This window comes from Lampris incognitus, chromosome 2, assembly GCF_029633865.1.
Source record: "Lampris incognitus isolate fLamInc1 chromosome 2, fLamInc1.hap2, whole genome shotgun sequence".
In the NCBI taxonomy this organism is placed as follows: domain Eukaryota; kingdom Metazoa; phylum Chordata; class Actinopteri; order Lampriformes; family Lampridae; genus Lampris; species Lampris incognitus.
This window is the reverse complement of record NC_079212.1, coordinates 22,198,007-22,215,794: the sequence shown is the minus strand read 5'-3', so window position 1 is coordinate 22,215,794 and position 17,788 is coordinate 22,198,007. Positions and strand designations below refer to the sequence as shown.

The 17,788-nt window shown below is 42.4% G+C and overlaps 2 protein-coding genes across 2 annotated transcripts; one reads left to right on the top strand and one right to left on the bottom strand.

The window, feature by feature from the left end:
- Positions 1–6,421: 6,421 nt before the first annotated feature.
- rps26 (ribosomal protein S26) lies at positions 6,422–11,936 on the top strand. Its single transcript, XM_056274404.1, has 4 exons — positions 6,422–6,463; positions 8,315–8,492; positions 8,637–8,767; positions 11,841–11,936. Exons 1-4 carry the CDS (start codon positions 6,461–6,463, stop codon positions 11,874–11,876), a joined length of 348 nt encoding a protein of 115 aa, XP_056130379.1. The 5' UTR covers positions 6,422–6,460; the 3' UTR covers positions 11,877–11,936.
- Positions 11,937–14,273: 2,337 nt separating this feature from the next.
- Positions 14,274–17,788, bottom strand: ikzf4 (IKAROS family zinc finger 4). The gene is made up of 8 exons (XM_056274730.1): positions 17,749–17,788; positions 17,531–17,638; positions 17,095–17,397; positions 16,816–16,983; positions 15,861–16,013; positions 15,436–15,564; positions 14,953–15,106; positions 14,274–14,718 (listed from the first exon to the last, which is right to left on the bottom strand). The coding sequence occupies exons 1-8, from the start codon at positions 17,786–17,788 to the stop codon at positions 14,274–14,276; spliced, it is 1,500 nt and encodes a 499-aa protein (XP_056130705.1).

The following is a 17,788-nucleotide window of genomic DNA, read 5'->3' as shown; positions in this document are numbered from 1 at the left end:
AGAGAGAGAGAGAGAGAGAGAGAGAGAGAGTGAGAGAGAGAGAGGGGGACAGACAAATTTGAAGAAAAAAAAAGAGCAAGAGACGTGAAAGGGGCGAGGTAGGGTTCAGATCCTAGGCGTGAGAGTGAGGTGGGAGAGTTTAGGGGAGAGTGGGAGGGGGAGGTGCTGTCATTGTGGGAGTGCTGAGGAGTCAGTGATAATTAGCTCAATTAGTGACAAAGGCAGTGTAATAAATACCGACTTAGTGTCTGGGTCCCTGCTGGCCTCTCCCCGCGCGGCCTGCGATGCGGCTCTGGCCTGACGGACAATTCATTAAACCGACAAAATACCCCACCGTCCAGGCGTGACGCAGCGAGTTAGCCTCCTGTGGGCCCAGCTCATTGTTCTAATTGTCTGGGCTGGAGTCACTTTGTGGCCCCCTCCTCCTTAACCCACCCCCTCCTCTGCACTTTGCCTTCAGAAAACTCACAGAGTTAATGCCCCTACCTTACTCTGTAAGTAGGTGATCGGCAGGTTGGGGGAAAAAAAAGAAGGGAGAAAAAGTTCCTTGGGGTGGGGTGGCTGGGGAGGGTGGTGGGGGGTGAGGGGGTGGTAGTAGGATTAGGAATGGAGGTTGCCTGGGAGTGCTGGTAGCAGTGCCGATTGGAATGTAGGAGAGATGAGTCCAGGAGCTCGGATGCGGGACAAAGCGAGAGTTAATAAGGAAAGATTGAAGGGGCTGGCGACAATGGGCCGCCACCCGAGTCGAGATGAAATTGCTTCCGCGGATTATTGGGAGAGGGTGTGAGCGCGTTGTAGGCTTTTTGTGTCAAGTATGTGTTTGGTTGAGCATTTGTGAGTTTGCACCTCAGTGTGTTTGTGTGCGTGTGTGTGCACGTGTTTTTGTGTGCGTGCACGTGTTTTTGTGTGTGCACGCGTGTGTGTGTGTGTGTGTGTGTGCAGGGGCAGGGGGAGAGTGGGATTGATGGCTGCCCCTCTGGTTGGGGAGCGGGGGACCAGGGGAGGCCGACCGGCTGTTCCCACAGTCTGTTCTCCTGCAGCCACCTTTGACACACGGGGCTGCCAGGCGGCGAGCAGGCAACCATGGTGGGAAAGGCACAAACAAAAACAACAGCTCTCCTCCACAAAAATCACTATTTACTAATACCAGTAGAAAGCAGACCGGCTGGTGGTGAGGATGGATACAGGGAAATGGACGGAGAGAAGGAAGCTGTCAGGGAGAAAAAAGAAAGAGAGAAAGGAGAGAGAGAGAGAGAGAGAGAGAGAGAGAGAGAGAGAGAGAGAGAGAGAGAGAGAGAGAGAGAGAGAGAGAGAGAGAGAGAGAGAGAGAGAAACAAAGAGGTTATGAATGAGCATCAGTTACATAAAGAGTCTCATTGCTGGATGAAATCCTGTAAGTTTCTGTATCAAGATACATCTTTGCAAAAACTCATTTGGTCTTAGCTTGGTTAATGATGGAAGACCTCTAGAGAAACAACAGTCCCAAAAGTTTTTGATGAAAGTAACTATTATCGTGATCATATCAACTTTTATCATCGTCTTCCTCATTTTACAACCATTCTTCATGAGCACTCTTACTCTTTAGGTCAACTACTTGCCACATAGCCATTTGCCCATTTTATCAAAGCTTGATTAAAGCACTATGTGCTGCTGTCATGTATAGGACAATAAAGTGCACTCACAGCTTAACCGACACATTACATGACCCAGGGGTCATATAAAGTTAATTGAATAATGGTGCTAATAAATTAAGTTGATAATAAGCTGAAACAAAACCACATTTTTGTTTGTTTGGTCAGAGGGTGTTAGAATGCCATTATTTTAAGGGGGCTGTTCTTGGTTCAAGCTAAGACGAGGAATCAATTTTCACTGATCAAAACTGTGCTTCTCATAATCAGGCAGCCACCAGATCAATCACCAAAAAAAAAAAAAAAAAAAAAAAAGAATTTGTTCACATGTGGAGAAGATGCTATACCATAAGGAAAGTCCAACAGCATCCTATTAAAATTCCTGCTAAATTGTGGAAAGACGTTTGCCTGCTGGGTGGAGCTGGGTTAATTTGAAAGGCGTATGGTAAAGAATGTAGAATTGAGTTTGGGTCACCACACTGATGATGGGCTGCTCAGAGTGGTTGGGATGGACAGTGTGGAGTGGCTTGGGCCCAGAGGAGTATGGGATCTGCTGCACAACAATGCAATGATTACTACAGCTGTTCCAAAATTGCATTGTAATCCAATAATTGATTTGTGGGCCAATTTAAAACTAACTAGGGCATTGTTATGACAGGAAGGGCCCTTATATCCCTCATGTAATAGCCAAAAACACTTACGTGTTACCATTAGGCATCTACAAGGTGCATATTTACAGCTTCATCGCACACATAGCAAAACTGAGATGCTGTGTCAGCTAAAGAAAAGTTAGGGGTAATTCAACGGTAGAAAACGATGAAAGGAGTAAAGGCTTAATTCAACGGATTAAATTCACGCAAAAGATTAATCAGAAAAAAACAGAGAGAGACGGAGTGTGTGCATGCATGTGTACATGTACTTGTGCATGTTAGCATGTCTCTTTGCATATTCAAGCATGCAAGTGTATGCACGTGTGTGTGTGTGTGTGTGTGTGTGTGTGTGTGTATGTATTTGTGTGTGTGTTTGTGCGTGTGTGTGAGTTGGTAGATGTGAGGACAGCAGCTGGGAGGCAGACACAGTCCAGGAGAAGTGTCCCCTAGCAACTGACCTTTCCGGCAGATGGCAGCTCCAAAGTAACAGCCACCCAGCATCACAATGGACATGGCCTCCTAACATCTCCATCACTTCATCATCCGCCGTTCTGCTACAGTATGTCACACAGGAGAGAGACAAGTTTACATTCATCCTGTGAATATACACACACACACACACACACACTGATGTATACAGGTAGTCTTTCTTTCATTCTCATCTTCCTCGCTCTCTCTCTCTCTCTCTCTCTCTCTCTCTCTCTCTCTCTCTCTCTCTCTCTCTCTCTCTCTCTCTCTCTCTCTCTCTCTCTCGCTCGCAAACACACACAAAATTGTCAAACAATCCACACATGTATATTTGAGTCCAAATATGACAGTTCCCATGTTTGGAGAGACAGGGGTATGGAGGACAGCGAAGGAATGATGGGAGGAGAGATTTAGGAGAGACACAGCGGACAATCACGGCTGTCCACAAACCTCCAGACACTCTGAAACTGCTCTTTTCCGTTGTTGGGTTTGCCGCACATAGTGAATCAGGGTGGGAATGTGGACAGACCACTCCACCACTGTGAGCAATCAGTATGATGTCTGTGGTCAGGCTCTGTGCCCCTGTGGAGCGAGATGTGGACTAAGCGATACAGTTAAAGTGGGATGGATTAAGCTTTGTGGTGTTTGTGTGCGTGCGCGTGTCTGTGTTTATGATCTAATGTCAGTGAACCCCATCAGTAAATAAGCACATTTTAATGGCTCTGTATTGTGTGCGTGTGTGTACAGAAAAAAGCGGGATCGAATTTGGGCGTGTGCATGTCCACATGTACATGGGACATCGTGCATGTTGCAATAATTCATGCTGTATTATTGACCACCCACACATAGAGACCATGACCCTTTGATTATGTCATTTGCTTAATTGTCTGTTTCCAGTTGGCCCATCTCCATTCATTGTAAATATCCTCAACAACAACAATGACGGCAACAACCCATCCTTAACCAATCTTCTTTCACATCAGTCAATGTTCTTTGCAGTTCATTGGGAATTGTGGGTTTGTCAGCTTCAAGTGTAATTTGACCCAAGAACTGGAATGTCTAGGCCGCAGTTTGATTGACATCCATTATCCATCAAGAACCAGCAAAATTACTCAATAAAATGTTACTGAACGGTTTACCTTACAAAAATGGACAAGAGACTAAGTAACACATTAATTAAAGTTGGTTCCATTGGGATAAGTGGTGTAGGTGGAAAAACTGTGAGTCAGTCTGTGACCCTAAACCACTCTGTATATTCTACAAGACATGGTGCGATGGCATGCACTGTCAGTCCTCCCATAAACAGTACTGTAATGACAGGGAGAAACTCAGGGCAAGGGATAACCAACAGTAGAATATGTTTAGAGACATCTGACATTCTATGGGTAAGATGCAGCAACATTTCAGCCCTGATTTCCACAAGAAACACGAGCGCATATTGTGGTGGAATCCATGTGAGAAATCACAAGCTTCTGCGTCATTTCACTTGTCAACAGGGATGAAACCCGCATTTATCTAGTCATCAGTGGTGATCTCAGAGTCAATGATCAATTGCAACAGCATTTTACTAGCCATGGCAAATTTGAGCACTTTCTATTTCTGTACATGTCTCTTACCAAGTTTAAAATCTAATATTAGATTGTGAATGTATAATATACTGTGCACATTGGTGTCACCTACTGTCTTTGTTCAATGCGTGCTCTGATTTCTATCACAATGTATGTGCACACACTGTATCACTTTGTTTATTGTTAGCGTGGGACTCAGAACCAACCATGACAAATTAAATTTATTGTACCTGCAATGCACTTGAAAACTAAAGCTTTTCAAAATGTCTAAAAGAGTTTTCTCTGTATTTGCTGTAGGCTTAATTGGCAAAACAACTCCATGGACTTGCCATTTTGGAGCCAATAAACAGCACGGAAGAAAATTCTACAGTAGTGTTACCCTTTCTATACTACATTATATACTGTTGTTTGAGAGAAAGGGAGAAAGTTCTCCCTTTTTTTTGTTTTAATTACAAGCAGTTTTTTTTTACAGCGTCAGTGGGCAAGAGCTCAGCACTGACACAGCAGCAGAGGAATGTTTATTTGCTGCAGTTTGGGAGCCGAGTGGCTTGCAGGAACTATGACACATTCCTGTGTCACTCGCTCTCCTGCTAGCATACACACTCTGCTACCCACATTCATACTCACACTCAGAACCACCTCCTGTTGATCCACAACTGCACACACACACACATAAACGCCACCCCCAACCTCCTTCATACATCCTGCATACTGCTACACACCCTGTAAATGTGGCACCTGAGGAATTTGTAAGCATCACCAAACCTGATATTACTGACATTATGGTCATTCGCTGCAACTTAGTGTGACATGACTTACGAGGCAGGCAATTTCCCTTAAGTGTGTGTCACAGACGCTTGCACAGCAGTGACCTGAGATGAATTATTCACAGCATACTTCAGCATTGGGATCCCTGCCCAAAAAATGTGTGTGTGTGTGTGTGTGTGTGTGTGTGTGTGTGTGTGTGTGTGTGTGTGTGTGTGTGTGTGTGTGTGTGTGTGTGTGTGTGTGTGTGTGTGTGTGTGTGTGTGTGTGTGTGTATGTGTGTGTGTGATTGTAATACACTTCTTACACCTCTACATTTTCAGAAGACTCATCCATTATCCTCAGCATCTGGCAGCCAAAGCCTGCAAAGAAGACATTTTTCTTGGCAAGTGTTTTTCAACGGCAGTGACACAAGGGATAGTCAACCACAGGAGCCACACGTCTTCCAATATGCATGCATACTAAAAACATCTTGTGTTACAGAACCACCCCATTCTCTCACTGTAACACTCTTTCACACGCAGTCACTCAAGAGCCACACACACACACACACACACACACACACACACACACACACACACACACACACACACACACACACACACACACACACACACACACACACACACACACACACACACACACACACACACACACACACACACACACACATTAACGTTTCCACACACCATTGTGTCTCTGCAATAAACTCACCCGATCTTTGAAGGCTAATAGCTTCCAGAAGCAGAGCTATCCTGGATACTGTGCCAGCAGTCTTTCAATATGTTTTGCTCCAAAAAGCTTCTGCTGGCCTCTAAATGAATAGCATGATAGCCACACACAGGAGGAGCTGGTTAGTTGGGCTACAATACACCAGCAGTTAAGTATGGTGATTTTATGTACAAATGTGTCTAATTTAATGAAATTAAAAGCTACATGTTGACGACAAATGTGCGTAATATGAGTGAAGGAAATCATCAAATTCACCATGTGGATGTCAGCCGCATCCCTTGGATGCTCCGTCATGTACCTACAGAGACTCCCGGGAGTCAAGCGACAATGCTAATTCTTGGACAGTTAAAGGCTTCCACCTAGTGGATGACAGGCCGAATTAAAAACCTTAATTCATTCTAATAAATATATATAACTATGCTGCTCTTTCGCCAACAAAATGTATAGCCACAATAAAAATGAATTACACAAAATATAAGATGCAAAACGTGTATGCGCACAGATGAAATTGTTCCGAATAAAAATGGGCAATTGGTTATCGAAAGCTTGCTCCGATTTAGTTTTAGCAATCGTCGCCAATAGCGGAAGTGACGCGCTGTGTGACGCTTCCTTCTCGACCCTCTTCTCACTTCGGCTTCCCTTCTTCACGATGGTGAGAGCGTCTCTATTGCTTAAATACCACTAAATGATGAGATAGGGAGGAAGGGTGAGAGCTCTTTCCCAATTAAAGTATGAAAGCGTATCCGTGTAGGCTGATGTCAATTTTCATATAGCTATAAATTTTCATCCGGATGTTTTGTCAGGTGTCTTTTTTTTGTTTTACCTGTGAACACCGGAGAAGAGCTGCAAAAGGTCAATTATTAATTGTGATATGCTCATCTGCATGGCCACATGCTAATTTATCAATGTACATTTAGCATGGGTGATATGCTCACTGATACGACTGTGCTATTGTGCCTTTTAGCCCATTTGGTACAAATCAAATAGACGTAACGGTATTTCCTACCGTTTTTCAGCCGCATACCGCGATTGTTACTTTTTTCTTTTTTTTTGAATGCGTTTTTCTGACGCGGTCACGCCATCTACACTTCGGAGGGGCGCGGTCACGCTGCAGTAAAACAATATGAAAATCATCACAGATACTTGGGGACACGTTGAACAAGAATATGGCGGAGTTTGCGGAAAACAATTTATAATGTTTTTTTATGGAATGTTTCAAATTTGCGTATGTTGCGATAAATGGAATTTTGTTGTGATTTTAGCATCTATTAAAAATGCTCCAGTAAAACAGAAAAATCATCACAGAGGTACTTGGGGACATGTTAAACAAGAATTTGGTGGAGTTTGCTGAAAACAATTTGATTTGGTTTTCTATGGAATTTTTAAAATCTACATATGTAGAGATGAATGGGGTTTTCTTATGATTTTAGCATCTAATTGTTAAAAAAATGCAGTAAAAATGAAAATCATGAAAGGGCTACTTGGGGACATATCTCACAAGAATATCGTGGAGTTTACTGAAAACAATTTGATATGCTTTTTTTATTGAATTTTTAAAATACACCCATGTAGAATTTTATGGGATAATGCATAGGATAATCCCCGTCGGCGCCCACACGCTGTACCGTACAAGGCGATGTAGACGCGCAATCGCTTTTTAAGTGTGGCTGGCGTGACTGCGGTGTTTTTCCTACCCGGCACTGTACGGAATTAAAATTAAATTAAAATGAGCCCGCAGAGACTTGAGATCGCTGTCCCGTTAACAGTTAACGTTTCAGCGTCTCTGTGTTTATCTGTTGGAGTTGATCGTTATCGCTGTGGGATAATAAGAGTAGAAAGCGCGGACTGATTTGAGGAAAAGCGATTGGTTTTACAAACGAATTTCAAAAACGTCCACGACTACTTCGCGAAAACATGCATGGTTAGTGGGTGAAGGCGAGAATTGTAGTATCACCTGAGCGTTTGGATTTAAAAAAAACTGGTCATACCTAATCTGAATTAAAGAAAAACATTTTTTTATTCTACATTCTTTAGAAAGTGTTCGAGTGAAATGGGAAGTATAGTACTTGATTTGGATTTGGAGTAGAGTACGACATGTCAACTAGAATCTGTCCTTTGAATAATTATTTGTAATATTTAGTGCCATAACATAAGCATCGTGGCCCAGTGGTTAGCACTGTTGCCTCACAGCAAGAAGGTCCTGGGTTCGAATCCCAGGCTATCTCTCAGGTCCTTTCTGTGTGGAGTTTGCATGTTCTCCCCGTGTCTGTGTGGGTTTCCTCCGGGTGCTCCGGTTTCCTTCCACCAGTAAAAAGACATGCATGTTAGGGTTAATACTCTTGTTTGTTCCCCTGAGCAATGGGAAGAAGAACTGGAGTTGGTCCCCGGGCACTGTACTGCAGCTGCCCACTGCTCCTAGCTACACGGCTAGGATGGGTTAAATTGAGAGGATGAATTTTTTAATTGAAAAAAAAAGAAGACTATTTTAATGTTAATGTTGAAGACTAAGAAGCGAAGGAACAATGGCCGTGCCAAGAAGGGACGTGGGCACGTCCAGCCCATCCGCTGCACCAACTGTGCCCGGTGTGTGCCCAAAGACAAGGCCATCAAGAAGTTTGTCATCAGGAACATTGTGGAGGCCGCTGCTGTGAGAGACATCACGGAGGCCAGCGTGTTCGACTGTGAGCTCTTGCTTCCATCCATTTCAATCTTGTGTGTGTGTGTGTGTGTGTGTGTGTGTGTGTGTGTGTGTGTGTGTGTGTATGTAAACGTGGTGAAGAATTATTATCAAACACCGACCTGTCTGTCAACTCTACCCCCCGCAGCTTATACACTGCCCAAACTGTACGTGAAGTTGCACTACTGTGTGAGCTGTGCCATCCACAGCAAGGTGGTGAGGAATCGCTCCAAGGAGGCCAGGAAGGACCGAACGCCACCACCCCGCTTTCGACCAAGCGTAAGTGCCAAACAAAGTCACGGAGTATCAAACTAAACACTCAATTGCAGAACAGAACTGAAGGTGACATCTGGAATAGCCGATGGTGCATTTTTATACTATTCGTGGTATGCAGCTGACGTCAAAGAGCACAGATGGTGTCTTTGGGTTCTGGTTTGTGGTTCCTGCTCTATTGAAGTCTACGACGGACTACTCAACATTTTATCTGTTTCTTAAAAAGATAAAACATTTGCATACCCACTGTGTGGTTTCTGCTTGAATGTATTAACCCATTAGTATGGAAGTCAAATCCATGTAAAAATAGAGTTCAGTTCATCAGCTATTTTTTTAACAGCGTTTTTGTAGTTTTTGCCCATCACTGACAGACAATGATTGAAATATGGTTTTAGCAAAGGGAACTGTTTTCATCTGCTAACTGAGAATCGTTTCCATAATTTAGGGCAACAGAACTGGATTATGAAATAAATATTCTTTCGAAATGTGAAAAATGTATGCAAATGGCACAAATATGAATGCACATCTACTCATTTGTGATCAAATTTTCTCTAAAAACCTCTCATGCGCTAACAACTTGGAAAAAGTACCTGAAGTGAACTCTAGATATTGTTAACCAAGTATATCCAGCCAGGTAGCCAACTCTAAGGTCAGAGAACTGTTTCTGAGAGGGGAAAAATGTAAACATAATAGAATTCTTTCCTTTGAATAATTATTTATAACATTTAGTGCCGCGACAAAATCGGAAACCCAGCTCTTTTTTTTTAGTAAGAGAGAGGTTCATTTTCATTTGCCCAAAAGTGTTTTTTTTTTCCCTTTCTGTTTCTTTCATGGACTTCAGTGGAGTGGGGGGCCAACGGAATTTCAATTGCTTTCCTGTTGAAATTTTGGATTTTGGAATGCTTTTATGTTGGAATTTTAGAATGCAAAACACAAATAGAACTGGAAAGCATTTCAAGGGGACGTTACAAAATAATGGGGAGACTCACCATAGAAACAGGCTTTGTTGTATTGCATTGCTTTTTATTGTCATCCTCATCACATTCTTCATATATTTTATAATTCCATTAAAATGCCGTTATCCTCTTTCAGTGTTGTATTCTGTAAATTGTGTAAACACAACATCCATTGCACGTTGTCTGTGTTGGGAGAGAGATTCCTCCTCTGTTGCTCTCCCTGAGGTTTCTTCCTATTTTTTCTCCCTGTTAAAGGTTTTTTTAGGGAGTTGTTCCTTATCCGATGCGAGGGTCTAAGGACAGGATGTTGTGTTGCTGTAAAGCCCCTTGAGGCAAATTTGTGATATTGGGCTATACAAATAAAATTGACTTGACTTGATTTGAGTAATATCCTTCTCTTTATAATGCCTAATCATTTTGGATAAGTCCTCATTTTTAATCCTTAAGACATTAGCAACACAAATGATGGTGTAAAGGTCAGTGGGCATAAATACATGTGAACATATTGGGGCTGATGCTCACTTAAAGTATCCAAAAAGGTTTTGATGCTTTTAAATGAAGGTTGCAAGGTGAAATGTTTGGGTTTGTCCAGACAACCTGGGGGGGGAACTGTACACCTGTACAAATGCGTAAGCTTGAGGCTCCATATGCATCGGCTCCTACGATTAGCCATGAATGAGTTGATGAAAAATCCCCACAGCTAAGTTGAGTGTTTTGTATTCCGTTGTTCACCTTTTATTCTTGTATAAAAATAATATAAAGCAATAAACCTTGACTTTTTTTTTCTTTTTTCTTTTTTTTTTTTTTGCATACGGAAGTTGATTATTTAGAGTGGGCTTGGCTTGGTATTATTTTGGAGCCACTGACCTCAACTGCCATCAGATGAACGTTGTCAGAACTGATCGGCAAATTGGAAGCAGAAGTTCTGATCTGAGAAATTTAGCGTGTCAGAAGACTATAGTTATAGGCTCCAGCATCCCCGCGACCCTGAGGGCAGAATAAGTGGTCTGGATAATGGATGGATGGACCTTTGTCTACAGACTACACTAAAGTAGCATTTACAGATAAACACAAATGAACACAGTGCACCATACTGATGGAAATATCATTATTTCCAGGAATGCTAAGGCTTAATTCATCATGGATGAGTAGCTTGGTCATAACACATTTTGTTACCCTTTTTGCCTAATGGAATGAGACATGTAAATGGCTTCATGAGCAGTTAACAAAGTTGGAAACCATTTCAAATAATGGCTTACGTCACAGTTCATGTTAAATGGCCAAAATAGAAGTGAACTTCAAAAAACTAAAAATGAAAGTGCTAACTTTTGTCACAGGTGTTCACACACTGTCAGCGGTATTCAGAAATTTAATTTCTGGTCCTCGTGGTGAGACATGTTGATGTCAGATATTTGAATTGCAAGGTGACTAGTAAAATAAAAGTGTGATCTTAGAGATCGTCCATCTCTGTTAAGCAAATGTGGTGTGCAAACCGAAAGGTAAACTTTTATCTTTAGCTTTGCACAATCTTTGCTTTAGACTCCAGGTTATTTCATAAGAATGACATGATAAATTTTCAATATATTTATTATTCCATCCTTATAACATGCCCTCAATATTTTTGAATTCAGACTGCACGTTGCTGTGTCACTTTTGCATGAATACCAAGTAATTTACGGGAAAGTTTTTATGCATTATCATCATCATCTGGTACATCAGACAATCTGAGCTTTGGTTCTTAATGCTCTATTTGCAGGCTACTTGCACCAACCGCTTTGGCTATGATGTATTATTTTCTGATAAGATGGTGCATGTAAATGAGGTGCAAAGGAATGGACAAAATATTTCTTTAGCTTCTTGAGCTCAAGCTTTGTCCATGTGAGCTATTGACAGAACAAACCATTTGCATTAGTGGCAGTTTGTGAGTCTGCATTTTGATACCATGAAATGTGATTGGTTGGTTGTTACAGAGATCATAATTAGGGGATTTTTGGTAACCTTGTTGTAAACCACGTTGAGTATTTCCAATCTAGTGTTATGTTTGTTATTTTTTGAGATATTTATCATGTCTTGGGATTGTGTTAGAACAATTTCTAATCAGTTGATCTTTCTCTCCATTGTAGGCTGGTGCCCCGCGGGCCCCTCCAAAGCCAATGTGATGTGAAATGTCATAAATTATAACATAATTATGAAATAAAAGTGGTTGTGAAAAAAGACAATCGAGCTTGCATTTCCTTTGATCAATATTTGATCAAGGTCAGACTGCTAAAAAAAGAAAAAAGAAAAAAAAAGCCATTACTAGAGAGCATTTTAACCTGATTTTGTCTGTATATTGATGCAGGTGGGGGGAATAACTATTTAAAGACTGTTCACTTCTTTGCAAAAAGAAAGATGGAGAAGTCATTAGCGTCTTTGCTCATGACGCATAAATAAATAGGATTGTGAAGACATGGCTGTCCTGAAGGTCAAACCAAAGAAAGTGAGTTTTACAATAAACTTTATTGACAGTAAAAATTTCTCTAGAATATCGAGGGGCACGCATTTGGAACTGCAATTACATCTTGTAAAGCAACATGACTTTGAAATAATGAGGCAGTTGTACATCTTAAACCTTGAGGTAAAGTGTTTTTGTCATTGTACATCATATCACAAAATATTGTAGAACATTAAAAGTCCACACGAGGAAATGAAAACCCATGCCTCATTTTCACTTCTGGAAATTACTCCACGGTTCAAAAAATAATTCACAATCCATATAGAAGCAGAAAACGACAAGCACACATGCTATATTCCATTCACACACATTTCTCTACTTATCAAACCGAGTGCATTTTTAGATTTTTTTTTAAAGGTTTCAAGTACATTTTTGTCAGCGATTTAAAAGGAAATAAAGTTAAACTAAGAAGCAGCAAACTCACAATAACAAGTTAGAATACTGAATTTGGTCTCATTCATATTCCCGACATTAACATCAGCCAACTCACCATACTGTAGCAATAAGGTATTCGGGTGCTATAAATAAGCAGGAGGTAACGGTTTATGAACTTGAGGAATATGCTGGATAAGATTTTGGGATATAGCTGACTAAATACACCAAGGCTGTAACAAACAACATTGAATAGATAATCACAAGTGATTTGAAGAACTGAAAAGACTGCAAATTATTTTGTAAATTATTCATTTCCCGTTATGCAAATTATTTTTAAGTATCAGCCTTGACCACCAAGTGCAAAACCACAAAAGTCTGAATTTATCGAATTTTAAAATTCTTTGATATACACCCCATGACACACTGCAGCAAAGTGAGTGTAGCCCACAGGTCCAGATCAATACAGTGGGGGTTCTTCAGAAGGCCAGTCCCATTAGAGGAAGACATGGCTGCTGCAAACTGAATGTTCAGTTATTTTGAGTATTAAGCAATTTATCAGTGCAGTAGAACAATCACAAAAAAACAACAAAAAAACAAAACAGTAAAGCTGTCAAGTGCTTCAGCAAAGATGCTCACAAGCAAAGAACCTAAAAGTGCAGTCTTCAGTAGGGGCAGCACCCTGGTCCACCTCAGTCAGGCCCTTTCCGTACATAAATGGGTCATGGTCTGATCTGCACCAGTATTCTAAGGCTCACTCTAAAATCCAGCAACCTGATCTACATCTGAGCCCTAACATCAGATTCCCACTCATGGCAAATACTTTCAAGATCATTTCCTCCATGGTTTTGCTACGCCCTGATAGTCCTCTCGTCAATCTCAAATGCAGCTGCCAATGTTCTCTCTCTGAGGTGATTGCACACGCTTGAAAACCATGCTGTAAACGACATGTATTCCTACAGCGGAGTTAACTGAGGAGTTAAGGCAATCCATTTCTGTGCTTCATCTGTGACAAAAGCTACTCGGTAACCCAGAAGCACAAAGCTCTCAGTGCATATTAAAATAACTTGACATGCTTCCAAAAATCCCCTCTTTGAACCACGAAAACACAAAGCTCTCATAGTGCACACTAAGCTTGCCAAACTTAATTCTAAAAATGTGTCAACTATGCTCCATTGATAATCCAATTTTACAATCTTCTGTCAATTTGAGATTTAGTCCTTTCTCATTCACTCACATTGTGGGCCAGTGAACTTGACCTATCCAAGTGGTAAATACACCTCTTAAGAAAAGATGGCTAGTTAAGATTTTTGAGCACCAGGTTCCCCTACATTTTGTCAGTGAAAGGAAATCCACCAAGAAGGCACTTTTGAAGCAAAACCATTAGTTTTGCTAGATGACTTGATTTGGAAGTGCAATCAATCCTAGAATGTAATTTGCCTCCCCTAATGTCTGAATGATGCAGTGAAGGGTTTTTTCACTGGCACCAGCAGTAACTTGGTTAATTTTCTGATAGTAAAACCTCAGGTCCTGCTGCTAACACTAGCGAATCAAAGTAACAAATCTGGTGCAGAACAAACATGAGCCTACAACTTAAAAGAGCAGCAGTCATCTCTGCCTCATCCTACCATTATTCCCCTTAACCCCTCTCTTGTACCAAAGACCCCCAACCCACCACCACACCCCCTCCTCAGCCCACCTGGTGCTCCCCACGGCTGATGTGAGATGAGAATTCATAGCGGTCCTGGCTGCGGTGGCCACAGATGTTGCACTCAAAGGGCTGGCGGAAGCCATGACAGCCCATGTGGATGGTGAACAAGACGTGGTCCAGGAAGAGAGTGCGACAGTGTGGGCAGTGAAAGGAGCGCACAGCTCGGCCCTCCCTGTCTACCACCTGCACAGTCTCCCTGGAAGACGGAGGTGACCTAGGGCTCCTCTTTGCTAAGCTGAGGGGAACAGGACATACCCTCTCCCACTCTGGGTCTGAGTCTTTGGCCTGGCTGGGGCTGGAGGTGGGGCGACCGTGGGATAGCGCCGGGGTTGGGTAGTGGAGGTGGTGGTTGTTGGAGGTACTTGTCGGGGCTGCCGCCCCTGTGCTCTGGTCTTCCGCGGTGCTCTCTGTGTCTGTGGAGTCAGGACAGCCATTAGGAGAGGTGGTGTGGCTATGGGCTGATGGAGGGTCATCACGACCTTCACCTGCCTCCCGTGTGGCGGCCAGGCCTACTGACATGGCTGCCAGCCCACCTCCACCGTGGCCACGAGGGCCTTGAGGAGCAACATGGCTGTAAACAGAGCCCATGACTGGAGGGAGTTCTGACAAGAAGGCAGGGTGGGGCTGAGATAATTTGGGTGGCTCATGGTTCTCACCTTTACCCCTGGCTCCCTGGGGGTACTTGGCACCCAACCCCACCAACCCAGCAGAGTCCCCAGCTGGCTGTGCTCTTAGAGGGTCCCCTTCTTTCTCAGAGCCAGACGACAGTTCATAAGGTGCTTCAGGTAAGCTGAGGCGCATGTGCTTCTCACCTGAGAAAACGAGGTATCAATAGTGGACAAGCAATTAATTGACTTGATTTGCTTCTGTTTTTTAGTTCCACAGTAAAACATACACCCAGTATTTTCAGACTAGCAAGAGGATGTTGACATTTAATGCTTTTCCCTTTGAGGCAGGTAGGCCACCATCCTTATGACTCCAGTGTATGGTCAAATCCTCATCACAGTAAGGACTGCTCATAACATTTAAATGGTATGCAAAGATTGTCTTCTTTGGATTCCAACTACAAACATGTTTTATTCTGAAAGGTTAGGATATAAACATGGGCTGCTTGGGTTAATCAAAAAAATACAAAACTCACCCAAAAACTTCTGGGGTGTTGACCTCTTGCGTTTGGTGATACTATTTGCCTGTCTATCCATAAACGGGAGTTTTTCAATGGATGGTTGGAGCACTGGCCTAGCCATTGGCTCCGGATTGGGAGATTCCTCTCCTGCAAGCATAAAACACAACTATTGGTCAATACATCTGTAACTATTAGTCAACTATTAGTCAATAAACAGTCAACTGAATTACAACCATATCTATACTGAGGTATCCAACATCTTTAACATGCTGCATTTTACTTATGGGGTTTCATGTTGCATAAACTGTAATGCTAATGTCCATGATGAAAACAAATATTTTCACAATAGTAGTTTGTGTGTGCGTGTGTGTGTGTGTGTGTGTGTGTGTGTGTGTGTGTGTGTGTGTGTGTGTGTGTGTGTGTGTGTGTGTGTTTATTACCCTGTGTTTTCTGAGAGCTGACTGCTGTTCGGTGATCCAGACTCTGCAGGTAACTGTAACAGCGTTCAAGATGTTCCTCCAATGTGCTCTGTTGCTTGTAGCTGCGACCACAGTAGCTGCACTTAAAAGGTTTACCAACTGTTGGAGAGGTCACTGCAATGCAGAGATAGAAAGTTCAATTGATTTTTTTCCCCCCAAAGGTGAAAAAAACGGGCCACCATAGAATTTGACGACAGGCAATAGTCAAGGTGTACTGTTGTATAGCAGTTTCAATCTTTGCTGAAAATCATTATGGAAAACATTACAAAAATGTTTCTCATTTAAGCATTTTTTGAAGGGGGTTTCTTTTTTGAACGACCATTTTATTAGCTAGGGGTGGGAAAATGGATTTCCCCATTCTCCGGCAATTCCCGAAATTGTTCTATGTTACTCGAAAATGACGAACTAAAATGCCCCGCCCTTCCACCGCAACGTTACACCTCAGCAAACTGTCGGAAAGGCTGACGTCAGTTCGGCGAAATGCGAAATTTACAAAAATATTTTCTTCGGAAATGAATCTTTGAGAACAGCGGCAACTTATCAAGACCAGTAAATGTTATATCTCCGCACCTGTTGAATGTGTGTTCACAAATTGAAAGCACCAACAGGATTTCCTGTTTTCAGAAATTTAAATGTCATATTTTGTCATGTGTGGTGTAGAACATTCTAGGAAATAATAGATATTTCCTCTGAACTTCACAGAGCAGAAGAGTGGACCTGTATAATAACTACATGTCATACCTAAAACAGTTGCTTTCTAACTTCAAAATGATTGAAATAAGGAGTTATGTTGATATGATCTCACTCTACGCATCAAACTGAATAACAGAGTAGGAGCATGTATGGCAAATTTCTTCATGGATCACGTTTAGCAAGTTGGGCACTTTTGTGTTACATTTAAAGCAAGCGAACTTACCCGCATGTGTGCGCAGATGTCCTGCCAGGGCATCTCTCCGGCGGCAGGCATAGTTGCATACAGAGCATTTGAAGGGCTTCTCTCCTGAGTGCAGCTTGATATGGCGCAACAGGTTCCCCTTCTGGGTGAAAGAAGCTCCACACTGACTGCACTGAAACGGCCTCTCACCTGACAGAACAATGGATGAACAGAAGTTCTCTGATGTTTATGCATGTCCATAAGATGTGTCTGCCATAGATTTGGCTTTTCATAAATAACACCCAGCCTGCTTGTTCTCACCTGTGTGGCTACGCTTGTGCACCATCAGTACATTGGGTCCAATGCAGATCATTCCACACACGTCACACTGGAGCTTCCCGCTGGGCAGCCGGATAGGTCCTGGAGAAACAGGTTTGGGACTGACCAGCTCACTGTAAATGCCCCCCCTCTCCCCTATGGCCCCACTGTGGTCTGTACTTCCTCCTTCCTTGATGCCCCCGCTGTCATCCTTCCCGTTATCATTCTCAATGCACTCTCTCGTCTCTGGCTTTGGAGCAGCTGCTGCCTCATCGTCACTGTTCAACTCAACCTTGATAGAATTTGCTGTGAGAGTAAAAAAAAAAAGGAAAATATACAAATATTTAATATCAAGTTACACATGTGCTACTGATGTGGTATAGTCGAATTTTGCATTTTTTATACAAACTATAATGGCCGCAGAGAGATAATAATTTACCACTAAGGGAGCGGTGCGGAGAGGACTGATGACTGTTTGGAGAACTCACAGAGGGGCCTTGTAACCCACCATAAAAATCCTGTTCTGTTGCTGACTCTCCTCCACTGCCTGAAACACACACAAGCCCAATCTTTGCATATCTATAATGGCAAATATTGATCTCTGGGGCTGACTGTAAACATATCTACAAGCAGTTTTGGCACTGAATGTACATTTACCTGGTACATATGAGCGTCCATTGCAGTCATCAGCATTCAT